General features: G+C 43.2%; 2 protein-coding genes across 18 annotated transcripts in view; both read left to right on the top strand.

The window, feature by feature from the left end:
- TMEM71 (transmembrane protein 71) overlaps window positions 1–27796 on the top strand; it is a 53191-nt gene that overhangs the window by 14774 nt on the left and 10621 nt on the right. For 4 of the 11 annotated variants that reach the window (XM_032609724.1, XM_032609718.1, XM_032609719.1 and 1 more), the window contains 5 exons: window positions 2031–2216; window positions 5811–5886; window positions 8920–8981; window positions 9072–9132; window positions 10080–12152. In XM_032609724.1, coding sequence (XP_032465615.1) covers window positions 2031–2216; window positions 5811–5886; window positions 8920–8981; window positions 9072–9132; window positions 10080–10155 — 461 coding nt within the window. In that variant the 3' untranslated portion in view covers window positions 10156–12152. The other 7 variants (XR_004346418.1, XR_004346421.1, XR_004346420.1 and 4 more) reach the window with 7 other exon arrangements.
- Window positions 26410–27796, top strand: part of LRRC6 (leucine rich repeat containing 6) — an 86880-nt gene continuing 85493 nt past the window's right edge. For 5 of the 7 annotated variants that reach the window (XR_004346417.1, XM_032609714.1, XM_032609712.1 and 2 more), the window contains exon 1: window positions 26410–26794. Coding sequence is in view for 6 of the 7 variants with exons in the window: in XM_032609714.1 (XP_032465605.1) it covers window positions 26785–26794 (10 nt within the window). In the remaining variant the exon portion in view is untranslated. The remainder of the gene's footprint in view (window positions 26795–27796) is intronic. The other 2 variants (XM_032609713.1, XM_032609715.1) reach the window with 2 other exon arrangements.

Raw genomic sequence — 27796 nt, 5'->3', positions numbered from 1 at the left:
CCTTCTCACTTCCATGTTAATTTGACCACATAGCTTCCTCTCTTTTTTTAAAACAGCTTTATTGAGTTATAATTGATATATGCAGATGTACTTATTTAATGTGTACACTTTGATGAGTCTGGACAGTTGCAAACCCCCTGATACCATCACCAGAGTCAAGGCAACAGACATCCAACACCTCCCAGAGTTTCCTTGTGTCCCTTTGTGGAGTCTTTTGTTTCTGCGGGGGTTTTGGGAGGAGTCTGTTTTTTGTACTAAGAACAAAAAGCGAGATCACCCTTCTCAACACATTTTGAAGTGCATAAAATACCTCATTGACACCTATAGCCACTATGTTCAGCAGACCTCTAGAACTTATTCATCTAGCATCGCTGAAACCTTATAACTGTTGAACAACTCCCCATAGCCCCCTCCCCCCAGCTCCTGGCAACCACCATTTTATTCTCTGCTTTTCTGATTCTGACTACTTTAGATACCACATGTGTAAGTGGAATCATGCGGTATTTGTCTCTCTATGACTGGCTTATCTCACTTAGCATAATGCCCTCCTGGTTCATCCATGATATTACAAATGGCAGGATTTTCTTTACTCATTTGCCTATTGGTGAATACTCGGGTTGTTTCCATAACTTGGCTGCTGTGACTAGTGCTGCAATGAACAAGGTCCAGGACCTCGTCTGCAACTTGATCATTCCTGGACGCTCTGCATGTCTCACTTTCTACTGTTTCCTTTTTCTATGGCAACCAGCAGGGATGCTTCTGCAGATTGCTTTGTCAAGAGGCAGCAAGTTGTGGGTGGGAGGGTGGGAGGCAACCTGCAGGGTTGGCAGGAATTCCCGTGTCCAGAAGCATCAGTTCATTAGCTCAGTATTCAGGCCTGTCTTGTGCATTATAGGATGTTTCACAACATCCCTGGGTTTTATTTCCTTAGATACCAGTGACACCCCATCCCTTCTCCCCTGCTTAAGTTGTGACAACCCAAAATGACTCCAGACATTGTCAAATGTCCCCTGGGGAGAGAACTTACTTCTGGTTAAGAAGCACTGTTAAATGAGGACCCCAAGTGTCTCTTGGAGTTCCACAGTCATTCCCAGCTTCCAAAACGGGAGGGGCCCCTCTCCCACCTCTCACTGCTGAGTGAGAACTTCAACACACCAGGTACCTCCTGTTACACTCATGCTCCAAGTTGCCCTCAGGATAAATCTTAGCTCCTGAGTGAGTGTGACCCATGAGGCCCTTCGTGATTTGACCCCCTCTTAGCAGTCCAGCCAGAACCATCTTCTAGAACTTCCTGTCTGACCATATAGGAGGCCTCCCTCTTCTGGGAACCTGCCACGTTCTCTCCCAGGCTGATGCCTTTCCTTCTCCCCCTCCGCCCTCCCCCTCCCCTCTCCCTCCCCCTCCCCTCCCCCTCTCCTCTCCCCCTCCTCCTCTCCCCTCCCCCTCTCCCTCCTTCTCCTCTCTGCCTGGCCTGCCCTCCTCCTGCTGTCTCTCTGGAAGCACTCCTACTCATCCTTCAAGTTTCCACTTCAGCACTCACACACTCCCTCCTAGGCTCCATCTGGACACCTTCTGCCAGGTTTCCACATAGCAATGACCTCGTTGCCTCTTAGCTGTGGGCTTGTGTGCTTGTCCCTCTCCAACTGTGAGTGGGGCACAGCAGTATCGACTTTGGCTTCTGACTCCCAGCCTCTTGAGCTGTGTCCTGTGTGCAGTTATACAATAATTCTGCACTGAATGGATCAACGGATCCGCCCGCCCTGGGGCTCATGAAGCTTTTGCCTTCCCCTCTACCCTGGCTCCCCTTCCGGAACTCTGGCTTGGCATCTTCTCTGGGGCTGTCACCTGTGGGCTGCCTTAGTCACTTTATGATCCAGACATGCCATGAAAATAAAGGTTAGGAAAAAAACATCTCTGCTCATTCAGTTCCAATTCTCTGTCCTTCTTGAGACTATTGTTATGACCATTAGTCACCGAAAACACACACACACCCAAACACACACAAGCACTGATCCCTTCTGCTCTTCCAGGAGGTGGTTTGGACTGTTCACTGATGGATAACTGGGAGTCGGAGAAGCTAAATGCAGAGTCTGTGGAAACCTCCTTTTCCAGCCATGTCACCTCTTGGAGTCCCGGAGAAAACTCCCACAACCTGCCTCCTCGGTCCCAGTTCACAGCTTCTGAACCTTTCCAGGAAAACATTTTGGATCATCCAAGTGAGTTTTTTTTTTTTTAAATCTTTGCCACACCCAAATAATTCTTCCTTTCAGGGCCCAGAGGGGACTAATGTCCCCTTAGGCGCTGGTATCAGCCTGTGCCCATGTGATGCATTCGCAGAGAAGGTGACTGATTTGGAGGTGTCATCTTTGAGGCACCAGAAGGACTGGATTTGCAGTGTTATTTATTTTTTTAAAACCCTGAAGACATTTGGCAAAATGTTAAGCTTGGCTAAAGCGGAGTCGTGCGTACACAGGTGTACACTGTTATCATCTTTATACTTAGCTGTGCATTTGACATACTCTATAAGAAGAAAATGAAAGGAAGAAAGAAAAGAACGTCCTTTCATGCTATGCCCCCATCAAGGAAAGTCAAAAGATATCAAGGCATTGTTATTTCCTGTCAGGAGTAAATCTGAAATAAATTCAGCAAGCATCTCCCTTAATCTCTAGCTTGCTAATATCAGATTAATCATGTTTGCACACAGTGTCGCCTCAAGGCTCTATCTTCAGCTTGCCAAGGTTCAAAGCCCAGTGCCCATTTGTTGGCTGGAACTCAGAAGCTGTTTACCCAACCCTCCAAAATTTCACGTTTTCATCTGTAAATGGAGATAACCATAGTGCTTACCTTGTAAATGACTAAAATAATCTGTGTCGAGCACTTAGCATCGTGTAGACTAAGCACTTCCAAAATGTGATGTTATGATTACATAAGATTGAGCTTAAGCAGAAAAATAATATCTTCTCTTTGTTTGCCTTCCCCAAATCATGAATATTTATTTCACTGACCACTTCTACTCCCAAAGACCAATGTGCTCTGCTTTATTTTCTTCCCAGTGCAGCTATTAGATAAGTGTTGAGGGTTTTTTAGTTCCCTTTCAAGGTGTTGGGATGACAGAGAAAGCAGTGTTTATTTTTTAGACAGTTCCCCGGTGATCAACACCTACTAAGGCTTCACAGCCACCTCCTCCAGGGAGTCCACCCTGTTTTCTGAGGAAGAGGTGTTAAGTGACCCCTTTTTGTGTTCCTCCATACCCATTTCCTGCACTGCTCTTGCATGTTTACTTTTGTATCTCACCCATCATGCTGTGAGCTCCTTCAGGATGGGCACCATATCTTAGGCATTTGTAGATTTTAAACTTACCCAGGTAGTGCTTGGCACAGAGCACGGGCTCCATGACTGTGGTGGACCAGTTAAGTGTGCTATCTCCATTTTACAGATAAGAATACTCAAGTTCTGACAGGTCAAGTAAGCCTCTGTACATGTTCTTTGTTGTATCTAGAATGTCTCCCACGGGCTATACCTGGAAGACCTCTACTCTTTCTTCAAGGTACAGTTCAGAGGAGACCGCTTCTGTGGGGCCTTCTCTGCCCCCTGCTGCGGGGTTGAGGTAACACTTGGCTTCCCTGAGATGCCATAGCAACCAGCACTGTGTATCTATCTCTCTGTTGACGCCATCTTCCTTTGCCTCACCTGTCTATGAAGCCCTGAGTGGACAAGGTCTCCATTTGATTCTATTTTATCTCCTTCGCATGTAGGTTTTGAGTGTGCAGGCTGTTTCAGGTGATGGTTCATATGCTAGGGATAAAGGCGTGCATGGCATCATCTTTATCACTCAGGGCTTTTTGAGTTCCAGCGGATGGCAATCCAACTCAAAATGGATTAATCAATCATTGAATGTATTGCTTCATATTATTAAAAATTCCAGGCAAACATTTCAGGTTTCTGTCAGTCTCTACAAGTCTCTTTTCTTCTGTGTCAGCTTCACTCTTTAAAATGCTACTTACTACTCCATGGTAGTTCCTGCTGGCTCTGTACCTACAACTTTCCATGTTCAAGGCCAGCAGAAGGAGATTATTGGCTTCTCAAGTTAGGACAAAAGGGCAGGCTTCCTTGGTTCTGGAAGGGTCCCATTTATATGGTAAAACCAATCCCTTTGTCAATAAATATGTAAAGCTCCAAATAGCTTGGAGTGGATCAAAGACTGGGAGGGAAATCAGTCTGTCCATGGGCACCATGTACTAGGAGAAGGGGAGAGAGGGCTTCCCAAGGAAAATATGGGCACTGCCACCGAAGAGCAGCACATAGTTGCTGGCTATTCTCAATAGTCTGGTGGGGAATCATAGAGAAAGAAAACAGCAATTTTAATTCAGTGTGAAAAGGTTGTTGATGGAGACAGGCATAAGGTATAATGGGATTATAAAGAGGGAGAAGCTAAGGGCCAAGGGGGAGTTGAAGGCATCCAGGAAGGCTTCTTGAAGGAGGTTACACATGAACTAAGCCAAAATCAATGCTAAGTGAGCGGCTACTGATGGAATGAATCAATGAACACCTTGTCCACAATCACACAATGCATATCTTTATAGAACTTGAATTTAAACCCAATTTTCCTTCAGTATTCAAGTCTAGTGACCTTTGCAGTCAAGCTAGACTTATTTCTGTGAGAAAATGGGTTTCAAATTCTACTTGAAATCAGAGGAAGCTAAGAATAGAAACACACTTTAGAAGGATGGTTGAGTGTTCAACTGAACCCACAGTAACTTATTTAAATCACAGTATACATGAAATACTGTACATTTGCAGTGATGTCATTCACAAGTGCTATATTTTGCATTGCCAGTCTCCAGTGTTCTGCCTGCATTATGGACTAAGTAGGTTTCTGTTAGCTGACTCGATCTCCATTCAGAGCACAAATGGCAAAAATAAACACGTTCATAGCTCAAAGTCATTCCAAGTTTTAAACAACTATTTAAACAAAAATTGAGCTTTTGAAGCATTTGGCAAAGATTAAGCTGAAGTTTGTTCTATTTTCCTTTAGATCTTTACGTGGCAATCCTTAAACTAGCTCTGGTTTCTTTTAGGTGATTAGAATAATACTCAGGGTCACAACTGGTTTAACTCTTCCATTTATAACTTCTGGAGGATTTGCAGTCGTTTCCACTGTGGCTTGGTAGCACTGAAATATTTTACGATAGCAAAGAGTTTCAGAAGGACAGATAGTTCAGAATATTTATTCTCTTTTTTTGCCCTTTAGAGACTCCCAGCATGCCAAGTTGCCATTCTCTTTCCCTGCCCCCTTTTAGGCAAAACATGGTGTTCTGGCTAGATGTGGTTTTTCAATCTTCGCTCTGGCACCTCATAGCTGTGTGACCTTGGACAAATTTCATCATTTGAAATTTGGTCTTCTCATTTGCAGAACTGTGATAATGGTTCCCACCTCACGCTTTTGTCGTGTTGATGAAATGAACTGATGTAGGAAAGCTCTTTGTGAATCATAAGTCACTCCACAAATCTGAGGCATTAATATTATTATCAATATCATCCCAGTTAGATTTCTGACATTAGCATACATTCTAAAAAGCCTTTCCCTAGCACTAAAGTAAAAGGCAAGCCCCAAACTGTTTATGTAATGTAATCATTTATTTTTTTAGTGATAGGACAAAACTGATCATTTTCAGGAAATTTGTAATGAATGGCCCTGTACAACATTTGATAATTTTATCTTATTACTTATGACAAATTACTTGAGCTGACATACGTTTGAAAACCATGTTTTTGAGTTCTGATTCATTTCCTATTATTTTTCCTATTAGAAACCAGTTTGTTACGAGAGGTCTCCTTTCAAGCAACTCTGTTTGCTGCATGCTTAATTATCTTTGCCTGTGCAAGGTAATTCAGATTTTATGTTTATGTGGTTGTGTTTCATAATTAATGAAGCTGTAATTGATTGATGATTTCCTTACCTTGTTCCGCAAAGCATTTTAGGTAGCTCTGTGGTTAAGATCTGTTCATTTGTCTGTCCATTGCCTTTTTATCTATCACCTCCCTCCTCCCATTATCTCACAAGACATACCAGAGGCAGTGGATCTTGCTAGAAGTTGGATTTTTACCACGCATTATCCTTTGTTTAAATCCTCAGTGACTCCCTGTTACAGATACAGTCTAAGTAACCCTACTTGGAGTTCAAGGGCATGTGAAGTCCCCACAATAGAGTCCCACTGGGGCTCCATCTTTCCCATTATATTTTTATATCCTCACATAAAATGTCTCCTCAGCATCTCAGAGGACATAACGCTCTTGCCTGGTTATAGGCACATTTCTGTTCTACCCTCTGTCCAGCGTGTCCTTCCTATTCTTTTCTTGCCCAAGTCTCCAGGGCGGTGATCAAGTCCCATCTGTGCTAAACCCACCTGTGCCTCAGGGCCTTTGCACTTGCTATTTATTCTGCCTACTACAGTCTTTTTTTTCTGGAGAAACAATAACTTGTGCCCTTAATTCTTTCTGGAATCTGTCCAAATGTCACAAACATTGTCAGAGAGCCCTTCCCTGACAACCCTGTATAAATAGAATACCATTCTCTATCACACACATCTCACTTGGCTTTTCTTCAGAGCCTTTATCACCACCTGACCTATTATGTGTTCACTTGTTTAAATGCTAATGATCCGTCTTTCCCTACAAGATTGCAGGCTCCTTGAGAACAGAGACACTGTGCTAGGGCCTCATTGATATTTGTTGAAACAATGAAACAGGGATGAATGATACCTCCTGGGGTCTTTGTGGTCCTTGAACTCCAGTCACTAAGTGCTGCTTCCTCTCAAGTCCCTCCTGTTGACGATCAAGTATCTCACATCCCATGGACCACTTGGGGGAGTTGTATTTTTAAATACGAAGCCCTGGATCCCATCCCTTGAGATACCAATTTAGATCGAGTGAGAATCCGTACTTTAAAACAGCTTCCCAGATAATTATGAGATTTGAGAAGTATTTTTAGATCATAATGGAACCAGAAGAACACAAAGGGGTTGGGGGGAGTCCTGTAGTTAAAAATACATTTGCAAAATTCTGCATTATATGTCCCAAGTTGGAGGATCACAATGTGTATTAGCATAATAAAGTCTCAGTGAAATAATGTGGTGAAGAAACCTGTTTAGCTTTATTTAACTTAGCTTTTCCCAGACTTTACTGATCATGGAAACTTTTCTTTATTTTCACAGGACTATTAATAAAGTGTTCCTCTTAGGTTAATTTCTGTAGAAACTCCTCCCTTAAGAGGAGAAATTGACTCCCCATCACTTGAGTTTGAGCTACCTTTGGAAACTTGCTTCCAAGCAGTAGTGTTTGGAAAGAGGGGGAAAAGGAAACTTTTCAGTTGAGAAAACTGACAAATGGTACCTCAGATGATGAAGGTCAACATCAAAAGGGATGAGTAATGTTGATGGCATGTACCTTTGACATGATGAGAATGGCACTCCACCTCTAGGGTCTTCTGAACCACAGTCTAACCATGAAAAAAACCCAACTTGAGGGACACTCTCCACATTATCTGACCAGTACTCCTCAAAACCGTCAAGGTCATCAAAACCAAGGAGAGTCTGAGAGATCGTCACAGCCCAAAGGAACCTAAGGAGACATAATGACTAAAGATCATGTGATATCCTATGTGGGATGCTGGAAAATGGATCAATTAGGGAAAAACTGTAAAGTTCAAATGAAGTGTGGAGTTGAGTTATTAGTGATGCACCGATGTTGGTTCCTTATAATTATGGCAAAGGTACCATGTACTGTAAGATGCTAATAACAGAGGAAATGGACGTGGAGTATGTGGGAACCCTTTGTATTCTTTTTTGCAATTTCTCTGTATATCTAAAGTTATTCTAAAGTAAAAAGTGTAGTTAAGTAAATAATTGTTTTTTTAAAAAAGAACTATTCCTATGGGCAACAGCATGGATGAACCTCACGGATATTATATAAGTGAAAGATGACAACAGAATCCATATGATTGTCAAGAAAAGGCAAGACCAATCAGTTACTATAGATGTAAGAATAGTGGTTAATTTGGGGGGATAAAGTGGGAAAGATCAACAAAGGAAACCTTATGGGGTGCTGGAAATATTTTATTTCTTGCTTTGGGTGATTACGAGGGTTTATATTTTTAAAAAACCCAAAATGTGCACTTTATATGCTTTAGTGTACATTTGCTAAAGCTCAATTTTTAAAAGTTTTTAAAATGCCTATGAAGAGATGTCTGAGAAGATATTTGTCAGAATTTAATAGTGAATGCTTCAGGGTGGTGGGAGTTCTTTGGTGACATTTTCCTTTTGTCTTTGTATTTATTTGCAATCTCTTTCAATATTCATATTTTGAGCACAAAAGCTATAAAATATTATTCTTCAAAAAGAAGAAAATCCACTGTGTGATACAATCATCCATCAGATTGACAAAAACCCAAAAGTTTAACACCCTCTTTTGTCAAGGTTATGAAGCAGTAGGCATACAAAGTTTCTCCTTTTTTTTTTCTAGAAGTTTTATACTTTTGTGGTTTACATTTCAGTCTATGACTCATTTTGAGTTAAATTTTGTGTTAAGGTGTGAAGTCTTTGTATAGGTTCGTTTTTCTGCATATGTCTAAACAATTATTTTGACACCATTTTTTGAAAAGACTCTCCTTTTTCCATTGCATTGCTTTTGCACCTCTGTTAAAAAATCACTTAACTTGTATCTGTATGGGTCTATTTCTGGAATTTCTATTCTTTTCCGTTGATCTATATCTCTATCCTCTTGCCAATACTGCACTATCTCCATTACTGTAGTTTTATAGTAAATCCTGAAATCATCCATCTATGGTAAATCTAAAAGAACATCTCATGTGTTGGAAATATACAATTAGTTCGCTAAGCCTGAGCAATCCTGCTGTTTCAGATGGTTTCTGGGAGGAATCATAGCCAGTGTCTTCACATGCTCCTTGGTGATAACCATTGCTTGTAAGTAACCGTTTCCCAAATTACTGCTCTGATTCCTGTATTTCATTCCAGTTTTGGGCATTTAAAAATACTTTCTCTTTCTCCTCCAAGATGTCGTCAAGTCATTCCTTCTCAGCCTTGCCAACTGTTTCAAAGCCACCACCTGCACTTGGTAAGTGTCGCCTGTGTTAGCATCATCTGTAAAGACGACCACAGTCTGATATCTGAGAATGCTTTCTGCTGAGTAATGGATGGCAGTAACTATGTACAAGAAAGGTCCTGATTATTTGTCCTGAAGGATACTTTCTATTCCTGCTAAGATCTGATAGTAGTATTAACCTGTCTCCTAAATTCCTACACCAAAATAGATAGAATTAGTTTTTAAGGCAGCAAGACGTAGGAAATAATATGAATTTCCAATTTTTAAGTAGTTTTTAAAGGGCTCTTATAGATTCATAGCACTGTACTTCATAAATAGCCCATATTAAAAGGTTTTTATCTTAGAGTTTCCCAAAGAGCTGGCAAACTGCCCATGAAATGATCTCAGCTACAAACTGTGATTTCTCCACCATCTCTCACCCACCCACTTAACGATCCCCCTATATGCTGACTGCCATAGTTCAGCATATTTTGAAGGGTGACTGGGGTCTGGGTGAGGTGCTCACAGAATCTCAAACAGCCTGCAAAGCTCCATCCCCTGGCAAGATGGATGGTGTTAATTACCCTCACTTTAATATGGCTGCCAGAGGTCGACTCCCAGAGTTTGGAGGCTGAGGTCTGTAATTCAAATTAGTTTACTGGCCTTCTCTCTTGACACCCTGTTGCCCTATTTATGAAATTTTTCTGTTAATTCTGAAATCACAGTGCAGCTTAGTGAAGACTTATTTTGTTTTGGACTCCAGCCAACATTGATTTACTGTCACGCTGAGCGATGTTTCCCTTCCTTTCCTGGCCTTCCAGGTTTCTAGGGGCGAGCATCTGATACAGCTAAGTTTTATTTAACCTGATGGTTAGAAAATTGGGTCCTGAGGTCACCCAAGAAATCCTTATTCTTTAGTTCTTATAAATTAATGATATTTGTCTAAAACTTTTCTAAGATACCCACTTCTCTCCCTCTAGCTACAGGGCTGTGCACAGGTGTATCTCACACGAGGTTAACCACAGATTCGCACGTGTGCTCAGCTTTTTGGGCTGAGATGTTGCACCGGTCAGGACTGGACTAACCTATAATGTCTGGACAAAAGACTTTCATCCAAAGAGTCAGTTTGTAACCCAACTTTCAGAAGTGTCAGATGGTGAGAATAGTAGAAATCCGTTTTCTTTGGGTTGTAAGATGAATATGTACAATTAATCAGAGCAACAAGTATCATCTTTTTAGGAAGCTTAATGAGGGCGGAGTTTCTCAAAGCACGGCATGGGGACATTTGTTCTAGAATCAACTGGGGAGCTTGTTTGAAAAGTAGAGGAATGGATCCTGATTCCAGACCTTCTGAATCCAAATTTCTGAGGAGGTTTTTATTATTAATAACCTCTCCAGGAAATTCTTTGCACATTAACTATGAAAGTCTTGGAATGATGGTTTGTAAAGCCTTTACCTCTTGATGTCTAAAGTGGCATCGCTTAGCCTACTAAATCTTTATTGAGAGTTTACGATGTGTTCTGTGCTGCACTGGGTGTCCAGTAATGCTCAGCAGACATTTATGGAGTCTCTGCTAAGGGTCAGACACTGTCATTAAGTGCCAGGGTTACAATGCCAAGGCCTCGAGATTTCAGAGTCTAATTAGAGGGACATGTAAAGGGCAAGGTGAAATTACATTTTGAATGCGATAAGTGCAAGTACAGAGTTAGCACAGAGGCTATGGGATCATCAGGAATGATGTTTGGCTAGACCAGGAGAGGTAAGGAGGGTGGGCAGGGAAAGCAGTCTGGATAAGCCAGTATCTGACCTGCACGTGTTGTGTCACCTGTTTCTTTAAGGGCATCTCCCACTGTTCTGTACTCCTCTTAAAAGAAATTAGATCAAGACCAGGATGATATTTCCATCTTAAACGCTCTCAGCTACAGCCTCATTTATGGAAAAAGATTACTTCTTTGATTACTTGTGTACATACTTCAACTTGTTTTCCTCTCGTTTCCTCTCCATTTTTTCCTGTTTCCTGCCCACCGACCTCATATACACACACTCTTGCATTCAGGATCTGTGAAAACAAGGACTATTGACTTCATTTCTGTATCCAATGCCTTGAAAATAGTAGGTACTCCATAAATATTCATTGAATTGAACGTATTTGCTGTCTCTTTTCTAAAGTACTTCCTTTAGAGCCAAGAGCTCTGCTCCTGTACATTAAAGATTTTGCAACCTCTTCCTCATATATAAACATATCCAGAAACCACTAGCCAAAGACATGGTTACTAACAAGAGCGACTCATAGGTCTCCTCCAATAATCAAGGAGGAGAAACTACGGGAATTGCAGACAAGCACTGAATTCAGTTCAACGAACATTACGGAGCAGCCCTCCCACACCGGTCCGGCGTTGCACGTAGTTAGACTAGATAAGATACCTACTCTTTAGCAATTTATAGTTCTCAAATCACATCCCTTTTCATACCATCATGCAATTCTTACTCAACCACCTTCTTGGTTAAATATAAAGTCTTCAAGTTTGGGGACTGTCTATACTGCTCACCATTGGTTTGAAGGTCCCTTTCAAATGAAGGTCATCAGAGGTACCCATTGTCGCCAATAACATGTTAGCATAAGAAGTGTCCATTTTGCATTTATGACATCATAGTAGCAAAATGGGCAACATCTCTTTTCTCTACTTCTCCATGAAGAAATATATATTTATACAGTTGGTGAATGAACGAATCAACTTTAGAGAATAGAAATATGGGGAAAACGCACTTGTTTTGGGGGGAGAGAAAAAAGACAATATAAAATAGTAGTTAACTAAGTACCAAGCTGGGATTAGGAACAAAAACCTCTGTAGCCTGTCCCAGGAAGGGGAGACAACTGAGAACTAGTAGGAGGAAAAAGAGCTGGGGCACCACTGTCCTAGTTTTGATTATTCAAGGTAGTTGTGTGTGTGTGTGTGTGTGTGTGTGTGTGTGTGTGTGTGTGGTCATGCAGTAATTCAAGCAGATACTGCATTTTCTCATGTATGTGGGTGGATTATGCATTTCTCTCCTCCTTTCTCTGACCTAGGTTTTGCCAAAATTTGACAACCATTCAGGAGAGCCTCTGATGAATGTCTTCAATCTGAATATCCAGAAATTGTCCCATTTGTAGTCTGCTTGGAATCAACTGTTTTATTGGAAAGTGTGAACAAGTGGATAATTGAGAAAAAAAAATTTAATTTGGTTATGTGGTTTTAAAAAAATCTTAGTTTTGGCCTCACAATGATAATATGCTCATGAAAATAATATTAATTTGTCTTTCCTCTGCAAACACAAGCAGTTGAAAAGGAAAGGACTGGGAAACGTGACAGAGAACAAACCACCTGGATGAGGGTTCTCTTATTATACCTTAAGGCAATGCTTCTCAAACATTAATTTTCCTTAGAGAATTCTATGAGGAGCTTATAACAATGCAGATTCCTGGGCCTGCCTGCCTGTACCTATCCCTTGCTGAACCGCTGCAGTTGAACAAGGGAAGGGAATTGCATAATCAGCACCAACTTGAAAGTAAATAAATGCGGTTTGTACATAAAACATAATGTAGAAAAAGTTTTCAGTTCTTCCCAAGGGATGGCCTAATAGAAGGTGGTGACAGTAGATGATGGTTGATGGAAAACAGGCAGGAGAGAGCCATTTTTCAGAAACTTCTTCTTTCTAACCAGTTTCTTTACCAAGTTTTCAATCATCTTGGCACTCATGATTACCTTTCACTCAAACTTCAATTCAAATAAAGATATAACACACAAAAAATACCTCAGGGGCAAAATAAAGGCAAAACGCCGCAGTGCTTTGAAATACACAAAAATTGTACAGTTGCACTGGGGGATTACAGGAGATGCTCCCTCTCCATCCCTCTTGCTTGGTATATGTTCCCAAATGTGGCCTGAGGTTCAAATTTGTTTTGCATGACATTCTCTGGCTGGAGAATTGTGTGGAGAAAATTGTCTTTGCTTAAAATGGTAATGTCAAAATATCACTTTTTATATCAATTGTACTTAGTGCCTTTTGGGTTGAAAAAGTTTTATAGTAATAAATGGAGTCATCAATGACTTGGTTTGGTCAAATACTAGTCGACATGTTGCTGTGAAGGTATTTTTTTGGATGTAATTAACATCTACAATCAATGGACTTTAGGTAAAGCAGATGACCCTCCATGATGTGGGTGGTCCTCATCCAATCAGTTGAAGGCTTTAAGAGAAAAGACTGCGGTTTCCTGAGGAAAAAGGAATTCTGTCTACAGATCGCAACAGCCAAATGCTGCGTGAGTTTCCAGGCTGTGGACTCAGGACCACGATATCAACTCTTACCTGAATCTCCAGTTTGCTGGCTTGCCGCATAAATTTTGGACATGTCAGTCCCCACAATTGCATAAGACAATTCCTTAACATCTCCCTAGATAGGCAGATAGATATAGATACCTATAAATATATCTATAGATATCATAAGTATATCATATATGTCTTACGTTCTTGGAATATACCATTGGTTCTGTTTCCCTGGAAAATCTTGCCTAATACAGCAGGTGTTATAATCACCTTTTGATAGATAACCTTGGAAAAGTTTCAAAACTTTCCCAAGGACACAAAGGGCACGTAGGGGATCTAGGTTTCAAACCCAAGTCTGTGTGACCCAACAGCCCTTACTCTTCCTACTGCTGAGAAGGGGTAGAGGGGAGGACCGTGGCACCTTGAAGATCAAATATTGCCTGAGTCACTCTCTCCGGAAATACTAACCCAGGAAAAAGCTTTCCATGAAGCAGAAGATTAAATGAAAAGAGTCATTTTTCAGGGGCAGCTGTGACCTTTACCTTTGGTGTTGTATCTCAAGATTCTCAAATTGAGTTCCTGAAAGATCTGGCATTAAGATGCCAAAATCTTATTCCATCTTATTTGGAATAAGATGCTGTAGGAGAGAAAAATCATCTAATGCTGTCTGGTTTGCTTTAGGACCTCTGCTTGTAGAGGCTCCTGTAGCTGTAGCCAGCTCATGATGGAGCATTTACTATGTGCTAGATGCTTTATCTACCTTACCTATAATCCTTACGGTAGTTCATAGTTTGGTTTTTGCTGTAACAACAGTCAAACCCATGTAACGCCTGATGTGGTCCAGGCAGATCTTGTAATGATGCCATTGGCCATCTATGGCCTCCAAGCTTGTCTGCGTACCTGTCTCAGGCAAGAGAGTGACACATGCCTTCCCTTTTGTGCCAGAAGTGAGAGGTAGTCACATGACCCCACCAATGGGGTGGGGTGGGGTGGCTGGGAAATGTAGGGAAGCCTGTGAATCTTTGGTGAGCTCTAGTGGACCCTACCAGACCCTCATTTTAACGACGAGGAAGGTGAATCTCAGAGAGAATGTGTGACTTGTGCACCCCAGGTCTTAAGGCTCCTATGTCATTTCCCACAAGTAAACTCTACTGTAGTTCCTTCAAAATGACTCAGAATGATCCGCCTGTGCTACCATTGGATGGATGCCAACCATTCCCCCTCCCCACCAAAAGGAATCCCGCTATTGCTCATACAATACAGCAGAGCAGACACCTGCTAAGTTGGCATACTTTGCATCAATGCCACATTTCCTTACCAAGCCTTGATGAAGCTCTGATCATGTATTAAAAAAATTATCTATCCCGCTGTGGTGGCTGTATCCCCTCCATCTGTCCCTTGCTGGGTGAAATCTGCTACAGCTGCAAGTGACACCTGCTAGAGAACCAGACGAGGTACCTTGGGGGTGTGGGGCAATTTAGCAGGTGGATGCTAAAAGCTGGCAACCACTTTGCCAAAATTTTCTTATCCTTTTGTAGCCTTAAAGGAAATAAAAACAAAGAAAATGAAAGGCAAGGTGGGGGACAAAGGCTGGTATTGTATATCAGGACTTTTATTTTCAATGCAAATATAGCATTTCATATTTGCCTGGTGGAGAGGGAGAGCGACCCACCCTCTATCCTAACCCAGATTGCAACAGCATACTCTTGTGTGGGTGAAACTTGAGTTCAGGCTGCAACTGATCTGCTATTGGGGAGGTAGCAGAAGCTCAGTGCCAGGAGCTCCATTTTTCTTCTTGTTTTTTTCAGTGAAAGGAAGAATCGAGGACCACATTCCAGACCTTTCCACCTTCCCCATTTACTTGGTTCTTCCTCTGCTGAATCACATCCTTTGAACACTAGCACTGTAGTTAACAACTCGATGTTCCTGCCCTGGAGTGAGACTGGACCCGGGGCTAAGTTCTGACCTGGCTACTTACCTGCTCTGTCACTTTGGACATTTGGACAAGGTATTTCATCTTTCTTCCTTCTTTTTTTCTTTTTTCTTGTTGTTGTTGTTGTTAGTTCCCTGAACAGGGATTGAACTCGTGCCCTTGGCAGTGAAACCTCGGAGTTCTAACCACTGGACAGCCAGGGAATTTCCCTGGCCTTGAGCCTTTTTTTTTTCTTTTAATTTATTTGTTTATTTTATTTATTTATTTTTGGCTGTGTTGGGTCTTTGCTGCTGCACGCGGGCTTTCTCTGGTCGCAGTGACCTGGATCTACTCTTCGTGGCGGTGCACGGGCTTCTCATTGCGGTGACTTCTCTTGCTGCAGAGCACGGGCTCTAGGCGTGTGGGCTTCAGTAGTTGTGGCATGCGGGCTCAGTAGTTGTGGCTCGCGGGCTCTAGAGCGCAGGCTCAGTAGTTGTGGTGCACAGGCTTAGTTGCTCCACGGCATGTGGGATCTTCCTGGACCAGGGCTCGAGCCTGTGTCCCCTGCATTGGCAGGTGGATTCTTAACCACTGAGCCACCAAGGGAGCCCGGTATTTCATCTTTCTAAGCCTTAATTTCCTCATCTATAAAATGGGATAAAATACCACCTAATTCATAGCATTTTTACGAGAATTAAATGAGTCCACGCAGGCAAAGTACTTAAGGCTTAACGCAGTGTTAGATACACACTAAGCTCTTCCAAAGTGGGAGCTGCTACTACCAACGGAAGTAGTAACATTAGTAGTAGGGGTAGGAGTTTTCCTCACTTATGGGACCATGTGAATTTTTCAGTCAGTAGGTGAGATGGTAGAAGAAAGGGGCGAGAAGTGGGCTGAGGCTTGGCCAAGGGCATTGTCAATCTAGCTGAATAAATACTTCTTCCCGTGTTTAACACAAAGTGCAGTGATATAAAGACAATATGGGTTTTGAAGTCAGACAGACATAGGTTGGACTTGGCCGCTCTGTCAGTTATGACCTTGTGATGTTGGGCCTGCCACTCAGCTTCTCTGAACTCCATCTGTAAAACAGATACGTTCATGCCTTGTGGTTCCACAGTCTGGAGGTAAGTGGGGGTGGTATGACTTTTCTGACATAGAGGAGATCAAAGAAGAGAAGATGAGCTTATATACAGGAATGAGAAAGGATTCACTTTGAAAATAACCAGTTAACTTTTCTTCATTCTGTAAGTGCTTCACCCTCATCTCATTTAAATAAAAAAAAGAGAAAATTCAAATAAGCAAAAGAGAAAAAGCTACCCAGGATCCCTCAACCCAAAGACAGCCACTGCCAACATCTTGGTTTTGAGCCAAGAAAAATGTCTTGGTGGCCAGGGTGATAAGATATGAAAACAGACCTCTCAGAGAGAAGGACTTTGGACATGGAAACAGCCACCATCTGGGGTCAATCGTGCGGCCGTTGCCCTGTTGGAAGCAGAGGGCTCCGGCAGATGACAGGCCCAGCCCCCTGCTATGATTTAGTATAAGGGCAGTGTCATCAGCTGTCACCCTGCAAGAAAGTTATCTTACTCCCTACGCCAACGTGGGGGCCAAGGTGGCCACAATAAAAGTTAGTTTTAAAGACCCTTTATCAAACGGGAAGCAGGACATAAATTAAAATCTAGTGTATCCAGTACATCATTGTGTCCTCACTCTCTCCTTCCCTCCTTTTTTTCAAGTCTTAGCCCCGGTGTCAGTTCTGAGCACCACACAGCTCAGGGCTCACAGTTCAATGATCGAGGTAGACAAAGAGGCAGTGACATCAACGTGATGGGCGGTAAGACAGAGGGGACTCCAGGTAGCCATGGATCCCTAACGAGGGTGGGATGCTCCCACCTCTGTCTGGATTGTAAAGCCTCCCAGGCGTCCCCTGTACTCCCCTGCACAGCTCTCAGACCACTGGCATAAATCCAGTGTCTATCTTTCCTCATGAGTATAAGCTCCAGGAGGGCATTTCTATCCCCAGTGCCTAGCCGGTGCCAGCTGGGGAGATGCTCAGTGAGTACTGACCAGACAGATGCTGTTGAAAGAAAGTGTGAGTTGAGAGGTGTTTGTGGTGGATACCAGATGTCTTGTTCTGTCTAGTATCCCTTCTTCCCTTTGTCTGGTTCCCATAGCATCTTTCTCAATCACCCCTTCCCCGATCCATAGGTTTAGTGGGGCTGCTGGTCCCAAACCCTGGAGGACACAGAGGCACAGGACACAGCTTGGCCGATCAGATTCTCTTTCTCCCAGGGACAGACGTGATTAGAGGAAGGATGTGATTGAGCCCGGAATGAGGACTGAATTCATTCTGCTGCTGGCTCTCCCCAGCTTGGCTGCCCAGTTCTTTCCTAGAATCTCAGAGGAAACTTGGTGTCTTTCCAACAGAGCTTTCCTTTGAATTGAAGTTGGTCCGGATACATTTATCTTGCTTGATAGAAAAAAGAAACGAACATGCTCTTTTCTTTCTTTAAAAGTTTTAACTGAGATGAAATTCACAAACAGAAAATCAACCACGTTAAAGTGTACAACTCAAGGGCATTCAGCGCAGTCTCAGCGTTGTGCAACCATCCCCTCTATCAAGTTCAAAAGCATTTTCATTACCCCCAAAACAAAACTCTGCGCCCATTAAGCAGTCACGCCCCATGACCCCTCCCTCAGCCCCTGGCAACCACTTATCTGCTTTCGGTCTCTATGGATTTACCTATTCTGGGTGTTTTGTATAAGTGGAATCATACAGTATGTGACCTTTTGTGTCTGGCCGCTTTCACTTAGCATAGTGTTTTTCAGGTTCATCTGCATTGTAGCGTGTATCAGCACTTCATTCCTTTTAATGGCTGAATAATATTCCATTGAATCTTATTGGATGGACCACATTTGTTGATCCCTTCATTCACTAATGAACATTTGGCTCGTTTCCATCTTTTGGTTATTGTGAATAATTCTGAAATATTCTTGAAGAATGACTATGAGTTTGGCAGGTGAAGAAAACGGGAGAGGATATTTAAAGAAAAGGGGACAACAAATTCCAGAGCAGAGAAATGTTCCTACACGGCCTCTCCTCTTTGTGCTTTTTCAGGCTACAGTTGAGTCTCCACACAGCAGCTACAGGGATCTTTCCAAAATGTACATCAGATGGCCTCACTTTCCTGTTGAAAACACTCCATTCCATATTACATTTCCTCCCGCTCGCTCTGCCGTGGCCACAACACTGCTCTCATGTCTGTTCCTATAACACACAAGCTCAGCTCCACCTCAGGGCCTTTGCACCTGCAGGACACCGGCAGAAACGCCCTTCTCCCCGAACTTCTTAAGGCCAGCTTCTCCTCATCGTGCAGATACCACCTCTGCAGCGAGAACTTCCCAGCCACCCCGGAATGTTCTCCCCATGCACACCCACCACCCCAGGTCACTCGACTCTCTCATTTTCTGGAGAATGACAAACGACTTTTTTGTTCATTTGTGGTGTGTGGTTTTTGTTTTTTTGGTTTGGTTTTGGTTTTTGTCTTTGGTCTCCCCCTGTTCTGTCCTCTTTTCCTTCATCAGAACAGAATCTCCAAGAGGGCCAGGGATTCATTGAATCCCCGGTGTATAGAAGAGTGTCTGGCATATAGAAAGTGTTCAATAAATAATTGTTTAATGAGCAGTTGGCTGGGCGTGACCCATTGGAGAACTGGCAAGGAATATGGTGGGGCTGGTGCAAAGAAAGAAAGCCAGAGGTCCATGGATTGTGGCAAAAACATTTGACTGTGTCTAGATTTCCCAAGATGCCTCTTTATGCCAGCCTTATTCTACTTTAGCTTTAGAACTTCTCTGATTTGATTATTTCATACTACTGGGGGAATGGAATTCTTATCTATTACTTCTGTTTCAGAGTCAGCATAAAAACCCTAGAAGAGAGTTGATCCTGAGAAGTGACTTTGCAAAGGGGAGGCAGAATGAACAACGGGAGAAGGCAGAGCACTTATGTTCTCTTTCAGCGCTGGGTGGCTTCCGACAAATCACCTAACCTCTCTGAAGTTCAGGTTTCTCATCAGCAAAAATGGCATCTTTGAGAATAATATTCTATTATATGGATATACTGCATTTTGTTTATTATTCACCAACTGATGGACATTTGGGTGATTTCCACTCTAACTATTATGAATAAGGTTGCGTGAAATTCACATACAAGTCTTTGTGGGGAGACGTGTTTTGATTTCTCCTCGGTAGATATCTAGGAACAAAATTGCTAGGTGATATGGTAAATTTATGTTTAACATTTTAAGAAACTACAAATCGTTTCCAAAGTAGCTTCGTCATTTTCTATCCCCACCAGCCACGTGTGAGGGTTCGGGTTTCTCCACAGCCTCGCTGACACTTGGTGATATCTGTCTTTCTGATTATAGCTATGCCCTAGTGAAGGCATGAAGGTGAAAGGCATGCCCTAGTGAAATCCATGAAGTGGATTTGCATTCCGTGGTAGCCAATGATGTTGAGCATCTTTCATGTGCTTCCTGTCTTACCACTCATTTTCTTTACTGCCTCTGCGCTCACAGTCTCATCTTTCACCTTAAATCAGTCACACCCTCCACAGTCAAACCCTGGACCTTGTCATTACCTCCCTCATAGTCTCAAATTTGAACATTCCACTCTTAACTATCAACATCTTTCCAGCTCACTATCTTTCCGCCTCCAACAATTTTTGCAGTGCTAACAGGATCAAATTATACTGATCCTGACAGTGTCTCACTGTCTCTCATCCTCTGCCATGACTTCATTTTTGTTCTTCTCCACTTGAGATTCCATGAGCTATCATTCAGGTCATTCCTTTGCACCTCCCTCTGTTTATTGTGTTCTCCTGGTAAAACTACAGCGCTGGTTGCATCCAGTGAGTCATCTGTTATGCATGTGTGCTCACAAACTGAACATGGCTCAAGAAAAACCACTCAACCAGGCCTTTCTTTAAATTCATGATCACAACCCTCGAAGCGTGTTTGGTCATGTCTGGCAATCATCCTATCCCACCCTGTGTACTGACTATCCTATTCCCCAGGTGACTATTTCATACCTTGTCCTTTTTTTCTCAAACCTTCAAGAAGTCCTCTCTGAGTCTCATTCTTAGCTGACGTCGTTGCTTCCTATTTTGTGGAGAAAATAGAAACAAGTATGAAGACACAGCTAACCATATCTATCCACCTACCAGCATCTGTTCCTACTCTCTTCCTTCCTGTTCTATGGATGGAAAGTCTTTGTTGCTATTTAAGGCCATCTCACTGCTCATGCACTGAAACCCACCCCCTCTTATGTATTCATAGAAATTGCTCCAGGAATCGTTCTCTCTTCTGCAGCAGCAGCCTCTGTTATGCTGTCATAACTCCTGTCTTAATTAAGCCTTCTTTTGATTCCACACCCTTTACAACTACTCTCTTCCTCCATTTCTCTGCTCCTAGTAGTAGAAAATTCCTTGGTGGATTTGTCTTCCTACTTATTTATCTCCAGTTCATCTCCTCCAAGTCTTTCTTGAACTCACCCCAATCAGGATTTCACTCTGCCCATTCATCACAGCAGCCCCTGTCAAAGCTACAATGACCTTCAATGTTGCTAAATCCAACGGTCCATTCTTGGGTCTCATTTGACTTGACCTATAGCAGCATTTCACATAGTCACTCCTGCCTTCTTGAAGCACTTTTCTTACTTGCCTTTACCTCCTACCTCACTGGCTTTGTGTCTCATTTGCGAATTCTTCCACATAGGCCAACTTTCAAATTTTAGGTATTCTTGGCTTTGTCTTTGGACCTCTTCTCTGTCAAAATTCACTCCAAGAGCGGTCTCATCCATACACGTGAGTGTAAACCTCTCTGCAAACCACGACCTCTCCAATTCTATCCCCAGCCTGGACCTCTGCTCCATGTGCACATACCCAATTGCCCTCTCACGATTTCCACCTGGATGTCCAAAACACATCTCAAGTTTAACATGTGCAAAACAGACCTCTTAATTCCCACCTCCTCCAAATCTGCCCCTCCACTTCTTCACCATGTCAGTTCACGGAAATGCCATTTTTCCAGTTTTCCTAATAAAAAATTCAGGGGTCCTCCTTGATTCCTATATTAGTTTGCTGGGACCGCTATAACAAAGTGCCACAAACTGGGTGACTTAAATGACAGAAATGTATCTTCTCATTGTTCTGGAAGCTACAAGTCCAAAATCAAGGTGTCAGTAAGTTTGGTTCCTTCTGAGGGCCATGAGGGAAGGATCTGGTCCAGGCTTGTAAACAGCCGTCTCTTCCCTGTGTCTTCACATGGTCTTCCCTCTGTATGCTTCTGTGTCCACCATGTTTGGAATAACACTCTGTCTCCTTACAAGGTCTTACTAATTATTAGCCTCCCACCTACCCCTTAACATTTGTTCTTTGATCATCTGCCCCATCATATCAGGCACCTTTCTCCGTGCCTTTAGCAGGGCAGGTTTTCCTCCATCTGAGAGCTTTTACTCTTCTCTCTCCCGGGGAAAATCTTCCCTTTAGTTCTTCACATAACTGGCTCCTCCTCATGGTCAGGGCTCATCCCAAATGTGACCTGTTTGACTACCCAGGTAGCCTTCCTCTGAATTTACTCCATCTCCCATTTTTCTTTCATAACCTGTATCATCACCTGCAATTGTCTTATGCAGTCTTTATTTGTTTACTTGTTTATTGTCTATCTCCCCCTATGTGTATATAAGTTCCTGGATGGTCAAACCTTTCAGTCTCGGTCATCACTCTATGCCCAGCCCAATACATGTTTGTTAACAGCAACAAAAATATAATGAGTTAATGGGACCCTCTAATGCCCACCCAGATGAGGAATCTTTATACCAACTACATCATGCTCTTGAAACAATTATTTGGGTACACACGCACTTGCGCGTGCGTGCACACACACACATACACGCATTCAGGTTTGTAAGAGGAGACAGGTCAAGTAAAAGATTATATTAAAATCAGGGTTTGGAAAAGACAGCGTCAGTCCTCTGTTCATGTAAGCAAAACCTTGAAAACATTACTTTTCTCTAAGCTGAAATGGGAAGCTATGAGTTCTAGAAGATTTTGTGGGTAAAAGGCCACTCTCTGCCTTTGGACAAATGGTGCACAGCAGGGCCGTGTGACAAGGAAGGTGAGATCATTTTCGGCAGCTGCCACCCAACTTGGAAAGGGTTGATCGATCTGACAAAGTCTTTTCACGAAGAACATAAATCAAAGAAGATGACTGACAGTGAAGTAAACATTTTAGAACTGGAGTAATTAGGAATATATTAGCAATTAAAATAAACTTATTATCATTAGCAAAATTGGCAGTTACTTGCAATTTCCCCAGGGGCCTCATATCAAGTTTATCCTTGTAGATTATATTAAGGCAGGATTAACGTTTCTGGAGATACAGCTTTAATTTCTGTGGATTTCATTTTTTCATATCCCTGTAGAACTCAGTGGTTGTCAAATAATAGTCTTGTGGATCTCAGGTTTTCTATGAGCTGGACCCAGGTGTTGTAACTCCAAAACTGAACAAATCTGTTGTTTACCCAATTCTCAGAGAAAACTAAATGAGTGGATACGATTTTTTAGTTTCCTCTTTTATGCAATTTTTTTAGGCCTTCACCACCTGCTAGCACATGTCTTCCCGGAAGTACTAGAAAACGACAGAACTCCTGAGCTTGAAGCAAATAAATAAACTAATCAAGGGGAAACCTTGGTCACCAGCCTTCTAAGATCAATGCATCTTCCTTCTCTGGACATGTGTGCTGATGGACTGGACTTTTTGGATGGTAACCGAGGCAGGACTGAACTCTCTACCTTTTTTACCTTTTGATTTCTGCTTATTGTCCTAACTAATGGGAACGGTATCTTTTAGCATCATAAGGCATCAAAGTCGTATCACTTAAGGTTCTTTGTTGCTGGTAATGAAAACGGACCCTGGCAATAGAACCAAAAGGGTAGTAGGGGTAACTTTGGCTTCTATATCAGGAAACTCGTACCTGGAATCGCCCTCCAACAAGACCCAGAGGGGTAAATACTGGGACAAAACAAATGTCCACTTCAAACATAAGGTTATGAGAGACAGTCAGTGCGAGCAAGATTCTACTCTGTGTTAGAGTTGCTTTACTCAGAAGAATCTGGAAGACTTAGTCTCTTCCCACTGAAGCTGGGGAAGGTCCAGAAACAACAGATGTCCAAGGGACATGGCAGGATGGAGCTGGGAGGCAGTGGGGAAGGGTGGGCTGAGAGGCAAATAAGGAAACAGTTCAGGAAACCAGAAAGGGAGAGGGCATGACGGTGCCCATCTGAGAGGGGCAGACCTCATGGGAAATGAAGGAAATACTTTATTCTATATTTTAGACTCTGAGAGAAATTGTGACCTGTCACTGGTAAGACTGTGTTCTTCACGGCAATGACTAACCGGGTTTGAACCCTTTCCCATGGATGTCATAGAGATGTAATAGAAGGGTTACCCAAACAGATGTATATTCATTTGCTCTGGCAGTAAAGGGCTTAAGTTTAATTAATGGGTTTTAATACACACACCAGTATTTAATACTGTTTCCCTTTTCAGATGAGAATTATTGGTCTAGTTAAGCAAGAAGAGCAAACATAGGTATGAAATTTTAGACCGAGGAAGGACTCTGGAGAACACCAAGTGGGGCTGGTGGGTTGATCTCGGCATGTGGAAGTTGGGTATCAGTAGCCTTGGAGGATTCAGGGGGAGACTTTAGCTCTGCGTTTTTCAAACCCTACTTCTAGGAATTTCCCATGAGCCTCTAAAAGCCTCTGAAAGCAAACAAAATCAAACACTGTTCTTTTCCTAGGTCTACACAGACAAATAACCGATTGAATTGTCTCAGTTCATATCAGATTAGTGCTCAGGGACGCTGTCATCTGCTTCAAACCAGAGAAGAGCCTCTTTTATGTGTCTTATGTATTAGGATTTGAACAGAGGACTGAGACTGCTCACACAATGCTTAGAAACAACTGAGTCCAGATTCCTACCTAAATGAGGCATCTCCTTCTACAAAATCCTGCACAGATCAAACACATTTTAATTAAGTAAATGCAACTAACAAACTGTATTTAATTGAACAGCATTAAACCATCCCATAAACATGCAGTGGAAGGGACTTGTCCACCCTTTGAATCCTGGTGTACTTCCAGCCACTTCAACCAATAGACTACAAAGGAAAAGACTTGACCATTTCTCGTAGCAGTCAAGTCCACCGTTTCAGTTCTCTCCTGCTGTATTAAACTACTCCCAAACTTATCTCATGATTTTGTAGGTCAGGAATTCCGGCAGGGGTCAGCTGGGTGATTCTCCTGTACTATGTGGCATTGACACACTGACATTCAGAGATGGATGGTCTAGTTTACGGGGTCCAAGACAGCATCACTCAATATCTGCCATGTGGACAGGGAGAGCTGAAAGGCTGGGGCTTGGCTGGAGGGGCCACCTACACTTGGCTTCTCCAGCATGGTGGCTTTAAGGTAGACAGACTTCTAATAAGGCAGCTCAGGACTCCACAAGTCAGTGTTTAGCAAAGCAGATTTTTATGAACTAACTCTGCAAATCACAGAGCATCTCTTTCTTTGTACCCTATTGGTCCAAGTGGTCAGAAGCATGCCCAGATTCAAGGTAAAGGGCATTGACACTGCCTTTCAATGGAAGGAATGTAAAATAATTTGTATCCAGGCAGGTTTAAAATCTTTCCATCCACCACTGGAAATTCTGGATGAAAGAAGGAGGGAAGGAAGAACTTGAAACTGTAGAAGTGCTGGTAAACTTGGGAGCTTGGTTTACTTGTTATAGAGTTGCAATGAGGAAATTCTTCTGAAGGAAAATTAATGCAAAGTAAAACGAAATTGTAACCACAGTATCAGTTACACATCATAAAAATACTGAATTATATAATAATAGTAAAAATAATAAGAACCCAATAGCTTTCTAGGTCAATGTCCCTGGAATTTATCCAGCACAAAAGAAGAAGACCTATTTTGCTGTTCCTGGAATTTTTAAAAACCGTCTTTAAAATTTATTTCTACTTATATATAGAATATGTTGCAGCAGTTTTCTCAGGAAGCCCCACTCATCTTGTTACATTTCCAAGAGCCAAAGAAATAAGTCTATTTTGAATAATGATTTGCATAAGCAGACACACACCATGGCTCTTTAAACTACCACATTCAGTTTGAATGAAATGAACTTGACTTTACCAGGAGCTGTCACATTGTGATTTATTTCCCAGTTTCCCTTCCTGTCAGTAGACTGTAACAATCATAGCACACTGTACACCTGTCCTCTGTGGCCCATGGGTCCTCTGATTCTAAGAAACGGTGTCTGTGATGTTGAGTTGAGGAAGGACACAGCATAACCAGCCCAGCCTGGCTCATGACAAATTACGAAGTAAATATTCCTGGTTTCCCTGTTTTAGCACCCACATCTCTTCTCTATTCCACCAGAGTGTCAAACAATCTGTCAAGACCCTGCTCCCAGAAGGAGCTCTTATCCTAGATTTTAGTGAAAAGATCCCAAAATGAAGAAGTGTCCAATGTCCAAAAGAATGGGGCACCTTTCCTGGGTAGCCTGCTCCATTCCCTAAATACTGAGTCTGCTGTTTTAAAAAAAGTGTCTTTCATTCACTCAAATTAGCTCATTAAAGCTTCCCAATGCGACTTCCCTGGTGGCGCAGTGGTTGAGAGTCCGCCTGCCAATGCAGGGCACACGGGTTCGCGCCCCGGTTCGGGAAGATCCCACATGCTGCGGAGCGGCTGGGCCCGTGAGCCATGGCCGCTGAGCCTGCGCGTCCGGAGCCTGTGCTCCGCAGCTGGTGAGGCCACAGCAGCGAGAGGCCCGCGTACCAACAAAAAAAAAAAAAAAGCTTCACAATGATCCTTGCAGGTTATTATTAGCACTCATCTAACAGGTGGAAACTAAGGTTAAGGAAGTTTAAGGTCACACCTCTGGGAAATGGAGTGTGGGCCGATTCCAGATTTCCTGGCTCCGGAAGGCGTTAAATAAAATACAAAGAGGAAAAAAAAAAGTAAAGGGCGGGCTAAGAGGCACGCCTAGGAAGCAGCTCCCCTCAGGAAACAGAGCGTCCCTTGGTTCTTTGTTTAGTCTGGCCAGTTGATCTGGGGAAAGGGAGGCAGTCTGCGAAGGTGGAAGGTGGGGACGTGGAGGAGGACTAGGTCTGGGTTGCGGGGTGCCCCTGTCTCCTCGCGGGGAGCCCCTCCTCTGCCCATTCTCGCCTCCTTGCTCCTCCTGAGTCGGGAAACGCGGCCCCGCCTGGCCCCGCGCGGCCGCCGTAGAATCACCGTTGCCATGGCTCCCAGGTGCGGGCGCGCGGAGGAGAGACTAGGAGGCGTCCAGGGAGTCCTTCGGAGTCCTGGTCGAGCTTCCTGGGCCCGCGAACCCGAGAGGCGCCATGGGACGGAGTAAGCGCCCTCTCCCACCTTCCGCCCTCGATTGTCCCCATTCTGGGCATCGTCCCGGGCCTCTTGGGACCCTCGGCGCCCCTTTCCGCCAGCGGGACCACAGCCCGGCCTAGCCCTTCGCTCTCTGCAGACCGGGCAGTGCCATGTCGCCCGCTGACTGACGGGGCAGCTTGGCCCCGGTCAGGCCCAGGTTCCCGTTCTGTAAAATGGGGTGGGCGTCGGGGCGGGGGAGGAAAGCTTTGGATTTGACGGAAAGGCTGGCTAGTGGAAGGTCTAGGGTTTGGACGTCAGACACGCCGGGTTCGAGCCCGCGCATCTCCTTGCCTGCAGCGTGGGCTAGTCGCTGTCTCTGAACCACAGCCCTCGGACTCTTTGGGAAGGCAGTGTAGCCTGGTGGTTGAGGGAACCGACTCTGGCACCTATCAGCTGTGAGACTTCCTCACCTCCAAAACGTAGGCGATAATAGGAAGTTTACAGACAGTCGGTGTTGTAAATGTGATTATAAATGTACCAAGAGACTGAGTTGGCAGGATTAACAGTTATTTATGTTAGATTGAACCAGTTATACCAGGTTGAACCTTTCCAATATTGACACCGTCTTTGACCTTTACACGTGGCAATTTTATACAGTTCCACCGAATTTATCACTTATTGTAAAAGTGTTATAGTGAATACTTTTAAATCAAGAGACCGTGGTGGATGATGGGATTTCTGCCCTGGAAGAGCTGACAGCCTGGTGGTGGAAGGGGGCTGGTGATTTTAAATGTTAACAGTTCGTTCGGAAACCAGTTATTTCCTTTCACACTTTTCCTCCCCTCATCCCCATACTGTGGTCCCAGATTTTTCTTTTTCTTTTTGCTCATCAACATTTTTTACTTTTCTGTGGATTATCCTTTGCCCTCTGTCTCTGAATCTTGTCCACCTTCATTTGTTAAATCATTAACTTATCAGAATTGTATTGGAGTTCCTACCCCGTGCCAGGCGTTGAGGATACAGTGGTGA

This window comes from Phocoena sinus, chromosome 17 (genome assembly GCF_008692025.1).
Source record: "Phocoena sinus isolate mPhoSin1 chromosome 17, mPhoSin1.pri, whole genome shotgun sequence".
Classification (NCBI taxonomy): Eukaryota; Metazoa; Chordata; class Mammalia; order Artiodactyla; family Phocoenidae; genus Phocoena; species Phocoena sinus.
Note: the sequence above shows the minus strand (reverse complement) of the source record. Positions and strands in the feature narration are given on the sequence as shown.